The sequence below is a fragment of the Mytilus californianus genome, unplaced genomic scaffold (genome assembly GCF_021869535.1).
Source record: "Mytilus californianus isolate M0D057914Y unplaced genomic scaffold, xbMytCali1.0.p SCAF_5, whole genome shotgun sequence".
NCBI lineage: Eukaryota > Metazoa > Mollusca > Bivalvia > Mytilida > Mytilidae > Mytilus > Mytilus californianus.
Window position 1 is genome coordinate 103,187,914 of NW_026262701.1, and position 20,494 is coordinate 103,208,407.

The 20,494-nt window shown below is 33.0% G+C and overlaps 1 protein-coding gene across 1 annotated transcript in view; it reads left to right on the forward strand.

Annotated features, from left to right (window-relative positions):
* LOC127702843 (inositol 1,4,5-trisphosphate receptor type 2-like) overlaps window positions 1-20,494 on the forward strand; it is a 112,979-nt gene that overhangs the window by 32,924 nt on the left and 59,561 nt on the right. The window contains exons 3-10 of the mRNA XM_052207147.1: window positions 9,361-9,470; window positions 9,831-9,904; window positions 10,888-11,021; window positions 12,090-12,176; window positions 12,594-12,671; window positions 17,131-17,211; window positions 17,707-17,804; window positions 18,359-18,446. Of these exons, the coding sequence (XP_052063107.1) occupies window positions 9,361-9,470; window positions 9,831-9,904; window positions 10,888-11,021; window positions 12,090-12,176; window positions 12,594-12,671; window positions 17,131-17,211; window positions 17,707-17,804; window positions 18,359-18,446 (750 nt within the window). The remainder of the gene's footprint in view (window positions 1-9,360; window positions 9,471-9,830; window positions 9,905-10,887; window positions 11,022-12,089; window positions 12,177-12,593; window positions 12,672-17,130; window positions 17,212-17,706; window positions 17,805-18,358; window positions 18,447-20,494) is intronic.

Below are 20,494 nucleotides of genomic sequence, written 5' to 3' on the forward strand. Positions count from 1 at the left end.
ATTTCAGGTAAGAAATTTGCAAGTAAAAATTTTGAATGCATGTGAAATGCTCTAAAAATGAAATCTTGGAACTGTTATGAAGATGAAATTGTAAAGAAAAATAAATAAAATAAAGTCATGTTTGTTTAACCGGAAAATTACAAAAATGTATATGTAAAGCTGAATTTAACTGTATAGAAGATATATACAGGGGAAATTATATTTAAACAGAATACTCTTTTGCAAGTCATTATTATCGATACTGATCAGACGTATCATATTCTAGTGGTATTTGCCAAAAATACCAATCGAGATGGTATTTGAATATTTAGCTTTACCATCCCAATTGATCTTCGGTACTTCTCGACACTGGTATTTTCCGCAAATACCCCTCTTGAACATGATATATCTGTTTAATTACACTATCAATACGGATGTTAAGTTGAACAGTCGATTTTAAAATTCCGTTATTCTTTCACCATCAAGACGTTACCATAAAAACCGCATTTTATAAAGCGCACAAATGATCAAAGTCTCTGTGAAAGGTAAATAAGGCGGGCGACCTACATTTGCGCGAATTTGATAATAACAAGCATTACGTTTGCGCGAATTTACCTGTAATTTACCTGAGATTTTACCTATGATTTGATCATGAGAATATGAATTTACGTGTGTTTTTTAATAGGAAAATGAGTTATCTCGTTAGTTGTTGTCTATCATACTAGTATTTGTCTTTCATTTATTGTTTTCAACACAGTTTTCAATCATACCACATTTTCTTAATTCTAACATTTAAGAAATAATTCATGGCAGCCGTAGATTGTTTTCATTTGACCATCTGACTTTATATCGTCTGCAAAATTGTCGTCAACTTCCTCCGCCGGAAGAAATGACAATCCAAAAATCCGCGTAAACCATATTCCTATTTCAGTTGACTTATCTTTGTCCTCATTAGCTAAGCCTAAATTTTTTTTTCCGAAACCAGGCATGTCCAAGATGAAAACGACATCCTTTGATTGCAGTATTTTGATACATTCTAACAAAACAATTCGAATTAATTTCATTCAAAACTTAAAGACAGATTGCAAGAAAGTCCTTTGTTTTCTTATATAGTTTTTGATGGCATATCAAAGATACAATGAAAAAGAAAACGTCTCATTGACCGTCTTTTGTTTACCCGTTAGTTTCGGATTAAAAAAACCGGGAAATATAGGCTATAGTTATACATTTTTAATATCTTGATATGTTCCTATTCGAGTTTACATTTATGGTACAGCGATCATCAACGAGAGCAACAAGTCTGTCTTGTCAAATGAGTTTCATATGTTTATTCAACAGAATTCTACAAAAAGTATTTGGCCACAGCACACAATCCATAAAATGTTGTTCTTGGACACAGATAAAAGACAAAATATCACATAATATAACAAGAGACATGTATGTGGTTTACATAAACATGCCGATTGCTCGATTTTCTTTTCGAAAGTGTCAAGTTTTACGTATTTGTGGTAAAGTTTTGGAGTTGCATTTGTTTTGTTACTCTACCAGCCCTATTTATTTCTTTTTTTTTTGTATTGTAACTAAATTATTTTTCAATTAACTTTTAAGTTTAATCACTCTGCTTAATGAAAAATAAAGACAAAGTAATAAAAGAAAGATAAATATTTTCCATCATGAAGAATGTAAGTTCAGTTTTATTGTTTATGTTGATATATATAAATGTCTTATACTAATGAAATCAGTTATTATAATTTAATACCTTGGTTATTGAGGAAAGGGATTGTATTATAACATGTATTGATTTAAAAGCTTGTTACAGAACATTTTTCAAAGTAAATCTATGTAGTTGCTGTATATAAAAATAAGAAGATGTGGTATGATTGTCAACGAGACAACTCTCCACTGGAGACTAAATGACACAGAAATTAACAAGTATAGGTCACGTACGGCCTTCAACAATGAATAAAACCTATACCGCATGGTTGTAGTATAAATCAGGCCGTGATGTTTTCTCTTTTGAATTTTGTCACATTTTATCATACTGATGCCATAATAACTTTCTATCCGGTATGGATTTTACTCATTGTTGAAGATTGTACAGTGACTGGCTGCATCTTGTTCTTTAATGAATAGGTATGGCATAATCAACAATTTAAGAGAAAACAGTAAAGTTAAAAAAGATGAAAGCTGGTGTACATTTCACGATGTCGCGCACGCTGTTTATCATTCCAGATAAACTTTATTACAGTTCAAAATAAAGCTTCACGAAATGTTGTGGGGGATGTGGTCAAAGTATTCTATGGCCATATCTATTTGTTTGTCCATTCTAATGTACACAAAAATAAACAAACAACATATGATTTTAATCTTGGGTCAATAAAGTCTCCAAAGCGGAGATTGGATCTGTCGTGTTGAAAAATATATGGGTAATTTTCTCAATTAATTTGTGCGATTGGACTTCCAAAAAAACAAACAAAGTTGGAATAGCATCCTTTGAAATCTAATTGTTCAATATGAAAGCCCTTGAAAATATATTTCTAAAAATACATAGCTGTTTTCAAAGTTATGGGGTTTGAGAGTTGCTGTTTTTTTCACATTTTCCTGAATTCGAATCGCAAGAGTAAATGTTTTGTATGAGCCAACTTGTCATGCTATGATCAACGTTTAAATCAGTGAAGGGTTATAATTGATACAGGAGTACATAGTGACATTGTACAAAATTCTTAATACTGTAAAAATCACCCTATGTTTCTATGGAAAACCAAACCCAAACTGACAAACAGCTAGCAGGTCAAATAATTTTTAAAACCTCCGTTGCAAGGCTTCTGGGAACTGCCGCGGACAAGAACGTGTCGCAGTAGGAAGAACATAAGTAAGACTTTATAAGAATACCAAGAATAAGAAACGTAGTTATAACAATTCTACTGTCTCCTCAAAATTTATTCGGGAGATTACTCGCCTTTTTACCTAATGAGGTTATTCATTAGGTAAAATATATATGCAATTTTGCCTGTAATATTCGTAAATGACCATTAATGGATCATAAAGTAGTTTATTTTTCTATTCTGTAGTTGAAAACCTTAAACTGAACGATACAATTGGAATTTTGTTTACCATATCTCCTTATTTTCTTTAGAATAAAAGTTGTATTATAAATGCATAATTTGTTTAATAGATAAAGCCCCGAATAACATCGTGTTAGTGTATAAATGACATAACCAAACTTTTATCGATAATTCATTTGGTAACAAAACATATACTCCCACGATACTTACAAAGAGAAAATCCTGAACAATCATACGTCTGTTTTATGTTCCTTTTGAATTTCAAACAAAGATGAAGACCCGGATCTTCCCGTTTACTCTACTGGATACCTAAATTACATATGTGTCATTACAAGCAACGTTATATTGCTGGGTCTGCCAAGTGCTCAACGTAACCACCTTCTAAAGTATAAACATAGATTTTAACAGTAATCAAATTCGGGCTTTAGAGTTATTGTGAAACTCTCTTCTATAGGGGCGGTGTGAATCAGATGTGGATACCTAAATATCTATAAGATCTGCTAGATTACATACAATCTAAGTGTCCTTCCTCTTGCAATAGAATTAAAACATTTGACATCTCTACCCTTTACACTAAAATTGAGAATGGAAATGGGGAATGTGTCAAAGAGACAACAACCCGACCATAGAGCAGACAACAGCCGAAGGCCACCAATGGGTCTTCAATGCAGCGAGAAACTCCCGCACCCGGAGGCGTCCTTCAGCTGGCCCCTAAACAAATTTGTATACTAGTTCAGTGATAATGGACGTCATACTAAACTCCAAATTATACACAAGAAACTAAAATTAAAAATGATACAAGACTAATAAAGGCCAGAGGCTCCTGACTTGGGACAGGCGCAAAAATGCGGCGGGGTTAAACATGTTTTTTGAGATCTCAACACTCCCCCTATACCTCTAGCCAATGTAGAAAAAACAAACGTACAACAGTACGCACAGTAAAACTCAGTTTAAGAGTAGTCCGAGTCCGATGTCAGAATAGGAAACAAAAGAAAATAAGCAAAATGACAATAATACATAAATAACAACAGACTACTAGCAGTTACTGACATGCCAGCTCCAGACCTCAATTAAACTGATTGAAAGATTATGTCTTCATCATATGAATATCAGGCACAATCCCTCCTGTTAGGGGTTTAGTATTATACCATCATAAAATATATGAGAAGAACATAACCCGTGTCATGCCAACAACTGGTTTTAGAATGAATATGTTTAATTCCGATGCAAAGACCCTATAAGTGAATCAATATTAAAGCCAAAATATGCAATCTTTAATGACCTGACAACAGTATCGTAACTATATCCCTTCTTAATAAGTCTATTTAAAGGTTTTGTGAGCTTTTGAGGTGAATACTGGCATTTTTGTGCTTTGTAAAGAATATTACCATAAAAGATTGGATGTGAAATACCCGAACGTATAAGATGTCTGCATGTTGAGTTATATTTACGAATGATGTCCTTATACCGATGATAAAATTTAGTAAATGTTTTGACTAGTTTATGATATCGAAAACCCTGGTGTAATAATTTTTCAGTAATACATAAATTTCTCTCGCTAAAATCTAACACGTTGTTAAATACACGAGCGAATCGTACAAGTTGAGATGTATAAACACCATAAGATGGTGACAAGGGAACGTCACCATCTAAAAATGGATAATTAACGACAGGAAATAAAAAATCATCTTTTTTATCATAAATTTTTGTATTAAGCTTCCCGTTAATGATATAGATATCAAGATCGAGGAAAGGACAGTGGTCATTGTTAGTATTAGCTTTATTTAAAGTAAGTTCCACAGGATAAATTTCTTTAGTATACATACTGAAGTCGTCATTATTGAGAGCCAATATATCATCCAAATATCTAAAAGTATTGTTAAATTTTTGTATCGGATGTTGTTTCGATGGGTCTTTGCTGATTTTAGTCATAAATTGTAACTCATAACAATACAAAAACAGGTTCGCAATAAGTGGTGCACAGTTAGTCCCCATTGGAATTCCGATAACTTGACGATATACGGAATCTCCAAAGCGAACAAAAATGTTATCAAATAAAAATTCAAGGGCAGATATATAGTATCAAAGCATGTCCAATTGACATAGCTCTTTTGTTTGTTGCTACTAAAAAAATGACCTAAAAGAGTTTGAACATATGTATTCGCATTCCGACTTTTTAAATGCCCATTTAATTAGGTGTGTGAATTTTTTCTTAATAAAAATATGAGGCAAAGTGGTATATAGGATAGAAAAATCAAAACTTTGAACAGATTCAAAATCACCAATATATGCATGCAATTTATCAAGTACTTCCAACGAGTTTTTGACACTCCAAAAGTAGTTAATTCCACTATTTTCAAAGGCCTTATTTGAACAATTTATTATCAGGTTTTTGATTGTACCAAGTGTACTAGTAAGTAGAATAGACAATTTAGTAGTGGAACAATGACTTGAAGACGAAATAAATCTATATTTGTAATGTGATTTGTGTAGCTTCGGAAGCCAGTACATAGTTGGGACTTTCGTTGTATTTGGTTCTGCTTATAAAGAAGTAGCTAATAGTTTATGTTTGTTACAGATATCGTTTTCTGAAAATGAAGTCAGTTGGAATGTTGGTGAATTCGTGATTTCCTTTTGCAGAACCTAAATGTAAAATTTACGTCAAACTATAATAATATTATTAGCAGCTTTATCAGCCGGGACAAAAACAAATTCCTTGGCTAGTTCTTTTAGTTTATGTTTGATACGAGAAATAGGATTTTTATGGTTGTTGTTAAGAGTAAAATGTTCTTTAAAATGTTGTATACGTATATCAACTATCTTCATTACTGAATTATCCATTTCAAACAGTAAGCACCAAGTGAGTCGTGGATGATATTACGACACTCATTCCAATTAAAAATTGACGGGGGGCGATATTTAGGTCCTTTACTGAGGAATGATTTTAACTCTCGGTCGCGAACGATGTTAAGGTCTCCTGTTATAACATGGGAAATGGGGCCATAAGTGTATTTGGAATTACTACAATTACATGACGGAGGTGTATTTTCACTGATATTTACATCTTTACAGACTTGGCTATAATTAAACACAAATTTTCGAGTAGATTTCTTGTAAATATAACAAATAACAGGGAGTTCAGTATTATCAAAATATCCAGGAATTTGTTCTTTAAAAGAATGGTCGTTAAAAATACCGGCAATATTTACAAAATCAAAACCTTTATTGACATACTTTATTTTAATAAAATGTTTTTTATGATCTTCAGGGCGATTAATTTTGGGAAACAGTTTAGAATAACAATATGCCATTATAATTTGAACGATTTCATACTTAGGACTGCAATATGAAATTGTGTTGCAATCCTCTAAAATTTTATTTAATTTATTTATAGGTAAAGAACAGAGCTTGGTTAATAGATAATGTCTGCCGTTGTTTTTTGAAATATAAATTAGGTCCGAAATATTTGTATGGTTGGTCCGAAATTTTCTTTGATTGCGATTTTTTCTACGCCCATGAGAACGGTTTTTACGAACAGTTTTAGAAACTATATCCAAAATGTTAACAGAATCGGTTCTTGATATATTACCAATAGCCATGATATTATCATTAAGACCGAGAGGGTAGACTGTCTGTAATTTTTTAATCCAATTTAATTCAATTATTTTCCGTGATCGTACAAACTTTGAATGTGATTCACCAGGCTGCTTATTTACTACTTCTAAAGGTTGAACTGTTAAATATTTAATAGGATGGTTGCGCTTTTTAAGATGTTGATAAATGATACTTTTGAATTTGTTGGGTCTTTTAAAACGATACAGGTGTTCTTGCGTGCGTTTAGATAAATATCGTCCAGTTTCACCTACGTACTGAATACCGCATCCCGGTTTGTTTCGTGTGAGTAAATAAATAATACTGTTTGTTTTTCAATTTATATCAGTTTCAAAATTTAAAGAAAATGTGCGACCATTAAACGTGGACCTTACCGTATTGTTGGTGGAAAGATGGGGACATGTAAGTCATTTTTTTATCATGACACTAGTATTCCCCATTCTAAAGTTAAAGACAGATTGAAAGAAAGTCCTTTGTTTTCTTATAACGAATGTCCAACCCGAATACAAATACTTTGTTTTAGGGGGGGATAACTCATTCTTAGTGGGGGATAAATCATTCTTAGTGGGGGATAAATCATTCTTTATAAAAAATCACTCTGATTCAAACAAATAATGCGCTGAAACTGACATCATCAATATGCTTGATTTGTTTAATTGACAATACATTTGCTACGTTTAGAGGACGTGTTTTTCAACAAACAATCGGCATTCCTTTTGAAAACAACTGTTCTTCTTGCCGGCTTTTTCCTTTAATCATATGAGACAGAGACTTCATACATAAGCTTCGCAGGAAGAATGAAAAGAAGCTATCATGTAACTTCAAGTTCCGTTATATAAATGATGTTCTCTCACTAACGTATTTAATAGTTTTTGGTGACTTGTATGTTGAACATATCTATGAAATTAAACTTGAAATAAATCATACCGCTAATGCAGTTACGTCTGTCTCATATATGACTTACATATAGAAATTGACAATGAAGGTAGGTTGTGACCAAAACTTTTCGGTAAAAGGGTTAATTTCAGTTTCCCAGTTGAGAACTTTCCCTCTATATGTAGGTACATTCCAGTATATGGAGTATATATCTGCCAGTTGATACGACATTCCAGAGATTGCATTTCTCTCGTGATTTTCGTCATAGAGGGTTGCTGCTTACCAGGAAGCCATTTAACCAATGGTTGCAAGTGGTTAAGATAAAATTATCCCTTTGAAAGTTTTACGGACGCTATCACGAGTTGTTTGACCGTTATTGAATGTGGATATCTGTGTCACAGATGACCACATAAATGTTCTAATTGTTGTAACCACACCCCTGTCCTGTTGACTCCATTTGTGATAGCATCGAATGAGACTAATCATCAATTGAGTTTAATCACATAATTTGTACTTAAAACTTACAATGAACAACAAGAAGGATACCACTAGTGAAACAGGATCTGCATACCCTTCCAGAGCACCAGAGGTCACCCCAGGTTCTAGTGGGATTCATGTTGCTCAGTCTAAGGATTTTTTTATGTAATGGATTTTTTGTCGACTTGTTTGGTTTTGTCCTCTTTCTTTGTTTTGACATAGCGTTATCAGTTTCATTTTGATTTATGAGTTTTGAATTTCCCCTTACTATCATTCGCCTCTTTTTTTAGTAACAAAGTGTCATATATATTCCAGTGTTGTCAGTGTACATCAGTCTGTTAAAGTCATATAGAACGAATTTGTGGTAATAATAATGTTAAGGAAATAATTGAACCGCTACATGTATATATACCAAATTTAGTCCTCTTTGCATATTTCTTACATTTATCGCCAATCCATAACGTATAATTAAACAAACAATTATATTTCATTCGGTGCTTGTTGATCGGATACTTTGGCTGCTTATGTACTATCGGGTGTTCTGCCGAAGTTTACCGATCATAACCTTGACAAACAATCAACACAGAATCACATGGAGCACGTGAAAAATAAGTGAGATGATAGAGCGAGTTTTTTTTGTTTTTGTGTCTTTATTCCAATACGGTCCTATTTGTAAATCAAGCTTTGTCATAACAGCTGTTAAATGATTTGGTGTACTATTTTTTTTCTTTCATAATCGAATATTACCGTTTTATCAGTTTTTTTCCTTACGGAAAAGCTGTCGGTACGGATGACAATAATTCAATAACAGTACTTTTCTAAAGATATGGATAAAATAAAGAATTTTCTTTCAAAAGAAAGTCTATGTATACAGGTGCTTTATAGTAAAATAAAGCCATGCAAATATCTGAAGGTTATCCATCCTATGATGATCTTTGGTGGGTTTTAATTTCCTCTGTTTGGAATTGAACATCACGGATGAAAATATGTCCATATGGTTCATCAATTCATATTTAGGTCCATGTAACTTGTACTACATTGCTTTTCGTTACTTTTCGTTACTTCACATGTCTCCCTGATAGTGGAGGGAAATATTACCGTAAATACAAATCAATGTAAAAATAAGGAGATGTGGTATGATTGCCAATTAGACAACTATCCACCAAAGTTCAAATGAAGTGGATGTAAGCAATTATAGGCAACCGTACGGCCTTCAACAATGAGAAAAACCCATACCATATGGTCGGGCTATTATTATCACTTTATATTGGACATCATCTGCTAAACGATACTAGATGATTGTTTCAGATCTTGGGTATTTGGAAATATAATGTTTTTGTTTCACTTGTAGCTACCAACCTCAATGGATGTTCATGGTATGGGAAAATACCTCTGTATAGGGGACTTTATTTGTCTTTACTGTGAAGAAACTGAAGGATATGTTTACAGCATACAATCGAGGTAAACAATAGTTTAACAGTGAAATAATATTTAATGTAGATGTATGAATTAGCATGGTAATGGGCAAAATGGGAGAAAAGATAATTATCATAAAAAGTTAATTAGAGTGAAATGAAAGGTGATACAATGTGAAGTAACTAGAGTGTAACATAGAAAAACATAAGATGTTATTAAGTATGTAGCCACGCATTAATGGACTCCTTTTCTCAGCCTTTATCATGCAAGAAAGACCATTTCAAAGTTATTGTTACTATTGATGTATTAAGTGTATGATCTTGACCAAATTTCGGTTTCATGTATATTACTATAGCTGTATGAACAATGGATTGAATGTTTTCTGTTTCATGTATATTACTATAGCTGTATGAACAATGGATTGAATGTGTACACTAATCAGGACAGAAATCGACCTAGAAATGTTCCGAATCCTCAAGGTAGATTAAATTATATGTGACGGAATTTGTTAAAAAAAAAAACTATACCCTCTTAAAAGCACAAAACAGACAACCCACAAAACCCTTTATTAAAATAATCGCTATTTTATTGTCAATTTGTGTGATAAATAGTACTTGATAGCGTCATGCATCCCAATGATTTAGTGATATTAAAGAATACAATGTAAAGTTTTAAAAGTTTATGGAGTGTAAAGTTTGTGATAGACACCTACGATGACGAAAAGGTTTCAAACGACTGTCCTATATTCGTATGTCCATGAAAAATTGTTTTGCTTTTTAAAGCCCTAATGTGATTAGAATATATCATATGAAGAAGAGGTGTCGCGGAGGTAAGACAGCTACATATCGACACGAAATATACAAAAAAGACATTTCGAGGTCCACATACCGTACAAGTGTTTAAACGCCGAGGTCAAAAACGCAAAATTATACAAAAGTTATTTTTAATTTATAAATCAAACAGAGGCTGTTAAGGGCTGGCTCTAAAAATCTAAGTCCCTATACAAAAAAAAAAAAAAAAAAAAAAAAAAAAACCACTGGCCAGGTTCCTGATTAACTATGCGGCTTAGTTTATATTTAATCTGCTGTTATTAGCACATATCATTCCTTTTTAAACATCGATCAGTGGAATAACACAAGCACGTTTTCTACGGTTTTCACAAACATATAAGTTGACATTTTATTCAAGGATATAGTACATTTTGTATTTTAAATACGAATATATAGATGATGATACAAAGGTATTTTTGTGCCAAACTAAAAGTTATTTTCACGGTAATTAATATGTTTTATCGACAAACATTCAGCTGAAAACAAATTGTACTATAACGACAAGGCTTGTTTGAATTGATTTATTTATTTAGAAATGTAAAATGGCAAAAGAAAAGATTTGTAACAACAAAGTATGCTAATATCGAGAGTAAAGAATAGATAAATTAATAATTATAGATTTTATTTTGTAGTAATTGTCTTTCAAATAACGATTCAAAACAGATACAAACTGAATAAGAAACTTAGGAAGATAGAGTTTAATGAAATTGACACATCAGAAGTACACGAATCTTCTATTTCAAAGGCAGCAAATAAGAAAATAAAAGTAAGTGAGATGACAATACTAAAGGCATTGTGATTTTTGTTTGACATTTCGTCCTATTCTGTGAATATTGTTATCGGAGACGGCATACATTCTTGCAAGAACAAGCGAGTATCTATTTTGGTTTATATAGTCTTAATTCACCTGTTTTATACAAGTGTAAGAGACGGTAGTTCATGCCAAACTTATAATATTCAGCAGAAGTCAAGGCAAGTAAAATCAATAGAGAAGTCTGTGAAAACATTGAATATGTTAGACAATAGTTAGTGTTATCACGTGTTACCACGTCAAGAAGACATTAGGTGAACAATAAAGTTCATTTGTGCTAGTAAAAAGACATTATCAATGAGACTAAGAACGACCGAGAATTATTTTTAATTATGTAAATATTCTAAATTGGGGAAAAAAAACTGTAGAAAATCCTAATCACAGATTGTCAATAAAAAGCCGATACATTAAAAAGATCCGATGACTTAAAATGACTTATCTGATTGACCCGTGTTTTGTGGTAATTGTGTTATATATATTTTGTCAATTTCATTTTGAATAATATGCATTTATATGGTCAAATATTGGTTTTGGCATTAATATTGTTATAAATAAATTTTAATGTTACTCATAAAATATGCTTTAATCAAAGATTTATATAAATCCTTGCTTTTAATGACTTTTAGTTGATATATGTTCTAGGTGTAGATACGGAAGGTCGAGATCTAGTAATTGCAGTAACATTTTCATGAAGAAAATTTGCTCAATATTTGTGTTTAAAGATAAATTTATATACATTTCTCCACTAAAAACTTATTTGTCAAATAAAATATTTAGAGAATAACAGTTAAAACACATTTTAACATATATTTTGTAAGCCTCGATTACAAAAATCAGAAAGTATTTAACACCTATTTGTAATGTATCTTACTCTATACAATTTCAATGATTAAGCAGAAAGAATAAATATGCATCAATTTATTCAAATTTAATCGTAAAACTTGCTTTCCTTTCTGCCTATATATACCTTTAACACATGTATATACTTACTGCTTCTTAAATTGATTATATATGTGTTTTTAGGCGTCCGCTGAAGCGGAAAACAAAGACAATGAAGCCGAACAGAAGCGACAGTTTGGGAAGAAAGTTCGTTACGGGGAGATAATTCAGGTACATATTGAAATTATCATGATAAAGGCATTCTATTGGACCAATTACTAAAGAATTCTGCATTCACTGACGTCAGTGCCCATTGCAGCATGGACATATGAAAAAGTACATGATGAAATATTTCAAAATAGAATTTTAATTAGCATCTTACATAGATAGAAGAAATGGAAGTCATCTTTTACGAAGGAGTTACACGATCTCAAACAAATTTCATAAATAATATAGATGAAAGTGATATGGGGTAAACGTCAGCAACCCGACGACTTAAAAAAAAAAACAAAACAAAACAACCCCCATCAACGTGACAATTAGAGGTCAACATACGGATTTAAACAAAAAGCAATTGTCGATACAAATTATCAAGATCTATATCGCCCTAGTCTAAGTAAGGTGTAAATTTAAATATTTGTATTTCAGCTTCGCCATGTGTTCTCAGGGAAGTATATTCACTCCAGTACAACACAAACTAGCCAGAAAGATAGAAACAATATGAGGGTATGCAAATTAATAGTCCGTATGCATTAAGATTCAAATCAAATGTTTATTAACACTCCGACACAAAATATGAGTAACATGAGGATACATTTCAAACCAAGTACAATAAATGACAGAATAGACAGGAAACTAGAAACACACGTATACTTTCTAACAAATCTGTTTACGTAACTATCTACATGGAGAAGACAGTTCCTTAATAAATATGTGTGTATAGATAAGTTATGTAACAACTGACAGTGAAATAATGACAGCACCTTGAGCAGTTTTAGAATAGATGGGGATTGCTATATAATATTTCGGAATGTGTATCTTCCTCAGTTCAATAATAGACTAGTGGTGTTATTACATGCATGTAAGAAATGATATGCATCACCAATACATTCTTTACATAAGACACATATATTGTACCAACGACCAGTTTTTTCTCGGTCTCGAAATCCAGATTATTTTGTCATCTGGAAAACGAAGTAAATAATTTTCAAGGCAAACATTGAGCTTTAAACAACTTATGATATTTACCTTGAGAAGAGTTTTCAATATTACTAGATAACTTTTGAACAAATTGATCCCGACGAATCTGTTTCATGAACAACTTCAAATGTTTAAAAATCATTGTTTTGGTTGGAAACATATCAGTAAACCTTATCCTGAGTTATCAAATTTAAATTTCCAAAAAACTCCTATTTAATATCAAAAATATGTGATTTAAAAAAATATGTAAAAAATAAAAATCAACAAAGACATGAGAATTCCTGTATAAATCATTTTTTCATCAGATTATTGCATGTAGCTTATGACCACAACATTATATACATTGAATCATTAAAAATCTTCAAGTGGGCGGTGCCAAATTTACTGGCAATAAATACGGAAGCCAACAAAAAATAGTATCATTTCAGTTATCCGTTAGCTAAAATACCAATTTACTACAACAATGTCTTTACGTGACCTAACCAGAGAGCAATCTGACTTTGCTGTCAGATTTGTTAACTGTGGGGGTGTCATGGTACGCCAGAGAGTCCACATAGCAACAGAAGACAGAATAAGAGTAAATGAAATTTACCAAGTCAAGTGGAACAGAGACGAGTACGCTAGTGCCATCATCCTTGGTTCTGGTGACTACGCGGCAATGTCAGCCCTAGTAGAAAAGGCAAATAAGGACCACAGGTTTTCTCTAGCAGTCGAGAGTGATGACCCTTCAAGTCCACCTGTCGAGAGAGCTCAACCCAAAAAGAAAAGACTGACCAAAAAACCAGCACTCAAACCATCAGGTCCAATACGGCAAACACCAGGTAGACCAAAGGCTTTCAGGTCAAAAACTCTACGACCCCTAACCAAAAGTGGTAAACCGGCAGCAAGAGTGATTAGGGTTGTCACTCCGCCAGGGTTTTACGACCCTTTACCAGTCATCAGATGCCCTGTCAACAGACGTCCCACTGCCACTACACCACAACCAGCATCTCCTGAAAGTTCCTTATCAGACACAACCAGCAGTCCCCCTACCTGTACCAACTACTAGTACACCAGTTTCCATCCGTGGTCAAAATCCGACAGCACCAACTCCACCGCTAGTATCGTCCTTTACACCAGCCAGACCACCCAATACATCAAGTCAGCTTGGTCCTGTAATGTCTGCACTTGCAGCAATAGGTTCTGCAGTTACATCAATTCAGAAAAACCTTGTCACTCTCAACAAAAAAGTTGACACAGGCCTCCGTAGGTTAACAGAGCTGGAAGTGATGCATAACAGACTGGAGAGCAAACAGGACAAGATATTATCCAGACAACATAGGATCACCATTACAGCAGTAGTAGACAACGATCTACAGGTACCTGCCATACCAGACATGTACAACCTTTCAAATGAGGAGCTGACCAGAATCAAGGTTTCGGCAAAGAGTGCTGGTAATTTTGCTGCTGCCTTAACCAAAAGGTTTTTTTCCAGAATTGTATGGCATGGACAACCTGCGCTACTTTTACAACTGGAATGGAGGTGGAAAGCATAGTAAGCGTGAGCTGGACCCAGCCAGGCGAGAGATAATCAGGCAATTCACCGTTCAGATGTACCCTGAGGTTCGTCAGGAAGACATCTTCCGGACCAATGTCATTAATGCTGTAAATGAGATGCTGCGTCGACAACCAAAGAAGCAAAGACCTGCACTTGCTGCTGTCCAAATTGAAAACAACCCACCAGCAGACGACCCTCATTATCAAGAGCTAGACTTCGACGTCCTTTGAGGTGTTTAAAGCTTACAAAAAGTTTACAAACGGTCCTTTTCAGGACCACACATATCTTTCAAAAAGAAATTTGAAAATGGTGCATTAAATTAAATACAATTAACTTAGCTCTTCTCCCAGTCCATCTTCTGTCTCTTCGTCTATGCTATATTTCTACAAACTAAATAAGTCTTTTTTCTGCCCAGCACTGAATATACAATATACCCCACTAAGTTTGTTAAAGCTTATTTTCAGGCAAATCATACGACAAACATGTTTCCCCCAATTTTTATTTATTCTTATATACATAATGTTAATCGATAACTAAACGTTTATTATCAAATATGACACAAACTTATTCATGCCGAAAATAATTATCCAAAATAACAGTCTGTCCATTACACCATATAAGTATTAACTCCGTGTCTAAACCATGTCTTGTAGTGCTCAGCCTTGTATGTATACTAAATGCCATTAAATTCTATCTTATAACTCTCCTGTTCTCTAACAGTCCCACGATTTTAAAGACGGGTATGTTGACCTGGGCATTAATTAAATAAACGTGCTAACCAGCAACATACCCTAAAGAAATTGCACGACAATGAACGAAATATTTGTCACTGGACATTCAACAGCCAACTTCCAATCAGTCCAAAATGAGTAAAAAAGAATTTGTTTAGTAATTTGATCATATTTTAATGATTATAGCTTAAAAAAATAGCGGAAAATTTTAATTTAAATAACAACCAGTATTTGTTTCCATTGCTATATATGCAAAACGCACTGATTTACGGGCTTGAAAGGGTTGATGAATTAAATTCTGTACTTTATTCAAATGAAATCAAAGACGATAATCAGACGATCCAAGTGACGTCCTATCCTCCTGAAATTAATGTTTGCATAAAAGACTCATTTAAGCACATGTGAAGCTTGGTTTAAACTATCATTCAACAATTCAATGAAATACCTTTTAATTTCTATTAACCAACTTCTGTTTACCTGTTGAAATATAAACCGGACACATATTTGTTTATAACAGCAGGTGTGTGTTGGCCGACACCAGTCATGCGTTTATTAACCTTCATTGGGGTAATGATTGCCAGGCATTGTTATCTTTGTAACTTCCAAATTGGGGTACAAAAAAGGTAGCATGTTTTGAATTTATTAAACAATTTACCACTCCTTATTGGCGGATAAAATTAAAATTATTTTTGTTGAATCAAAATAAAAAGAAATGAGTTATCACATCATACATAAGTATTATGAATACGTAAGCCTTTAAACAAATACATTTTTTATTATAAATGTAGACCCAGTTAGCCTTCGTTGCTTATCTCATAAACTCACAAAAAGATCCAAATTAGGGTACAACAAAGGTAGCATGTTTCAAATTTGATAAACAATTTACAGCTCCTTATCGGAGGATGAAATTAAAATATTTTTTCGGTGAATCAGAATAAGAAGTATTTAGTAATCACATCATACACTTGCTTAATGAATAAAAAAAACTTTTAAACATTTTTTTTTTATTCTGCACGTAGACCCAGTTACACCTCGTTGCTTATTCTTATCTCATTGCACTCGCAATAAGATAGCTACATTGTATCAGCTAGCATCAGTAAAGGAATTGTCTTGTCCCGTAAATCGACTGTCATCGTGGACTTCGTGGACCAATTTGGATATTATTTAGGTAAAAAGTCGCGATCTTTTAAATGCGTCCATCACGGAAATCCGCGATCTTTAATTAATTTCCATCACGGAATCGTGTGTTTTGGTGAATCCGTGATAGCTGGACTGTATAGGACCTTATTTATTTGTATTACTGTCACAATCAAATATTCATATTGGTAAAAAAATATAACTGTGGCGGTTATAAAGAGATAACAAACCATATCTAACCGATACGCAATTAGGAATTATTTATTGACCAAATTATAAATCTAATTTTTTTTTCTTTGAAGGTAAATTGATCAACCAATAAAAAGTAACCTTTGGGATTTGAAATTCAACAATTGTTACTTCCTTATGATGATTGATGTCATGATTGTCATACTTTTATACATCATGGCAAAACCTTATCTATAAACAGGTCCACAGACTCTGAGATTTGTTTTTCATGATTATTTATTGCTTTATCGGTGAAAAAACACTACAAATGTAATATACTAAATAAATGTATATGAACCTTGCATGGTGTGAAGTAATAGGACAGAATGAATTAAATATTTTATCATTTCAGATTTCACTTCTGGAATGTAATGCCAAAAATGCACAGTTTAAAATACTACCTCGATACAAAGTTAAATCAGAAGGAGAATTTGTAAGTATTTTAGGCGAAATTATTTTCAAAACAAATGTTTGTTCATTAATGTCTGTGTGACATTTTGTTCATCTTTCTTCGATGTACAATTTTGCATGATTAACATGTAAAACCGAAACAACTATGATTGGATAATTGTTGAAGGATCATTTCTAACGCAACAGCAGCCCTCCGTCTTTACATCTAATTTTCTGTTATGTCTTTTACACATATTATTGCGTTCATACACATATCAGAATCATTTTTATCTAGAAGTAATATAAATATCTCGAAGTAATATGAAGAAAGTTAAGTGTATAAGATTGCTAAAAAATTAAAATTGAGAACAAAACTGAAAACATCGCGATACCAGGTGATAGCATAGGTAACTACATACACAAATCAGCAATAATGAATCACAAGAACATGACACGAAGACAGAAAGAATTTACAATGGCGTATGACTTTAGAAATCTATATATAGACAATGGTGGTAAAGTTGTTTTCTATTTACAGGTACAGTTGTATGACCAGGTCATGCTTGAGAGTATCAAATCTCCTGGACATTTCCTTCATGCTAGTGAACCTTACAGAATAGACCATTTTACTATTGCGTAAGTCTACACGTTCAGAGACGATGATACCTCGAATTATAATGAGTAGATAGTATTTAATGAAAACAATACTTAAACCAACCGCCCGTTAAGGCAACAAAACAGTCAAACTCACAAACAACAAACAAACGAACATACACAAACAGAGAGAAAGCAAACAAAGTATATATTATTACATACATTAATATGCACATTAATTGTTTGGTTTTCATCAATCAGATTTTTATAATATTTATCTGAATCATAATGATATATAACAATACGACATTCTCTTATACATTTTTTAATTTTCTAGTTTCGTACAAAAAAATATTGTATTGCAGACTGAGGTATTGAATGTATGGAACATGCGAATCGCTTGAGGCATATCTAATATTGGAATTTGATAGTGCGAATTGTTTTTATTGTAATACAATGTATCTGTGTTGATAGAGATGTCAACATATTTATTCTATCTCTAGTTTACACTTGTCAAGTTACAGTGACAGTAAGCAATAACATTGGTGATTCATTAATTCATACACCAAACAAATGTTTCTAATTTTAATTTATAGATCTGAACTGAACTTAGGAGTGGAACGTTCAAGTTTTACGTTAGTGGGCAGCTTCCGTGATTATCCGGATCAGTTCCAGTTTTTGAGGGTAAAGTATTTTGCGAGCGAACTGATTATAGTATGGTTTTGTAGTCTCCTTCGTCGCCGATATCCATCTGTAGACACAATGTCTGTTCACATTTACTTTAATTTAAGCTTACCAATCCATATGAAATGTTACATAATGTTTCTTAGCTGACAATTAAGACTGTATTGCTAGATTTTTTCATTTTATATACAGGTATATTGATAATGTTCTTTCCATTAACAATCCAAACTTTTCTGATTGGGTCCCATTAATATATCCTCCTTCTGAACTAGAGATTAAAGAAACCACAGAAATAGCTTCCTATGCATCATTTCTAGACATTTGCTTCGAATTTGACAACAGTGGTCAATTTAGTACCAGAATCTATGACAAACGAGACGATTTCAATTTTGTGATTATAAATTTTCCTCAATTTAGCAACAACATACCAACTTCACCCGCGTATGGAGTAAACATTTCTCAACTCATACGATATTTCAGAGCTTGCAGCTGCTACTCAGAGTTTGTAAAACGTCATCGAAGCAAACAATTAACGAGTCAGGGTTTTGTCAAACAACGTCTCGTCCTTTTTCTAAAAAATTATCCGAAAGTACTAAAACCTAATAGATAAATATTCAGTGTCTACTTAACAAATAATACAAAATTGCCCTGAGATTTTAGGTGCTAAAGGTGTTTATCACATATTTGTTACGAATACGTTGGGTTTTGCATATGTAATAACCTCAAAATTGCCCGGGGCAAAAAAGAGGTTATTGGTTATTGTGCCCTGATTCCAAATGACGTGACGTCATTGCGTCCTTAACGACAATGGCGAACAATGACGGTGCTCGTTTCATCACAGTGGAGGAAAGCTAGGAAAGCGATATGGCAGACTTTGTAGAGCAAAATGAAAAACGCTAACACATGGAAAAAACTGAAAGTGACATTAAAATTCTAAAGGAGTGGTTAAAAAGTGCCGGAGAATTACGCAATTGTGTATTGCCATATTCCAAAACAAGTGGAAATGTGACAATATAAATTTCTATGGAGTAAATGATAAAAACTGAATTTGAAAATGTGATAAAACTTTTGTGATAAAATTTTTAAGATTTTACCTGTTATATTTCATTTAAAAATTGTTATAATTGAACTTTTTTCTCTTTTCTTCAGAACTTAAATATGTGATGAATAGATTATAACATGTCTTTTCCATATTGGCCCTGGTATCATCCCTCGACCCATATCGGCCCTCGGCTAAAGCCTCGAGGCCGATATGGGAGTCTCGGGATGATACCAGGGCCAATATGGAAAAGGGCATGTTATAATCTATACATATCTTTTATTTTACTTTTAATTTAGTTTCCCCGTTATTTATCTTCATGCTATCATGTTTCTTTAGGTCGTATGCCATTTGACGTGACTCGGAATTTATACAGTAATTTATACTATATACGGTATGTTGTATCAACGACAACAACTTTTTAGTGGACGTCATTGTCAAATTTAAGATTTACTACCTACTACACCTTTTTTGCGGGCGTCTTTGTTAGATTTATTTGTATGTTTGTTTGAATTGTTTAGTCAGTTGTGATGTTCTGTTTGGTTACACAGTTTTGGCTGCTGGGTCCCAATTATTGTCGAAATTAACCTATTATGTCTGTTTGCGTTGCTGAACTAATTTTGTGAATATAACGGAACTATAAACAACTGTCATACAATTGGGAGGTTTAGCTAGCTATAAATCCAGGTCTTATGGAAAAATACCTGAACCAAGTAAGGAATATGACAGTTGTTTTTCACTTGTCCCATTGATAGATGGCGTTTGATTGAATCAGTTTTTATGGACTTCCCCTTATTGAATTTGCTTTGGAGTTCTGTATTTGTGTTGTACCTTTTTGATTGTGCGGATAGGGATCTCAGTTTGTTTTGGAAAACAGACCCAAAAGTGACCAAGACAGTATTTTCATGTCTTTTTTCATTAAAAGTATTCATTTTTCCGAATATATTATTATGCAGTGTTTCTTTGTGTGTTCCTCAACTATGCTTAACTATGTTTAAAATTTTATGTA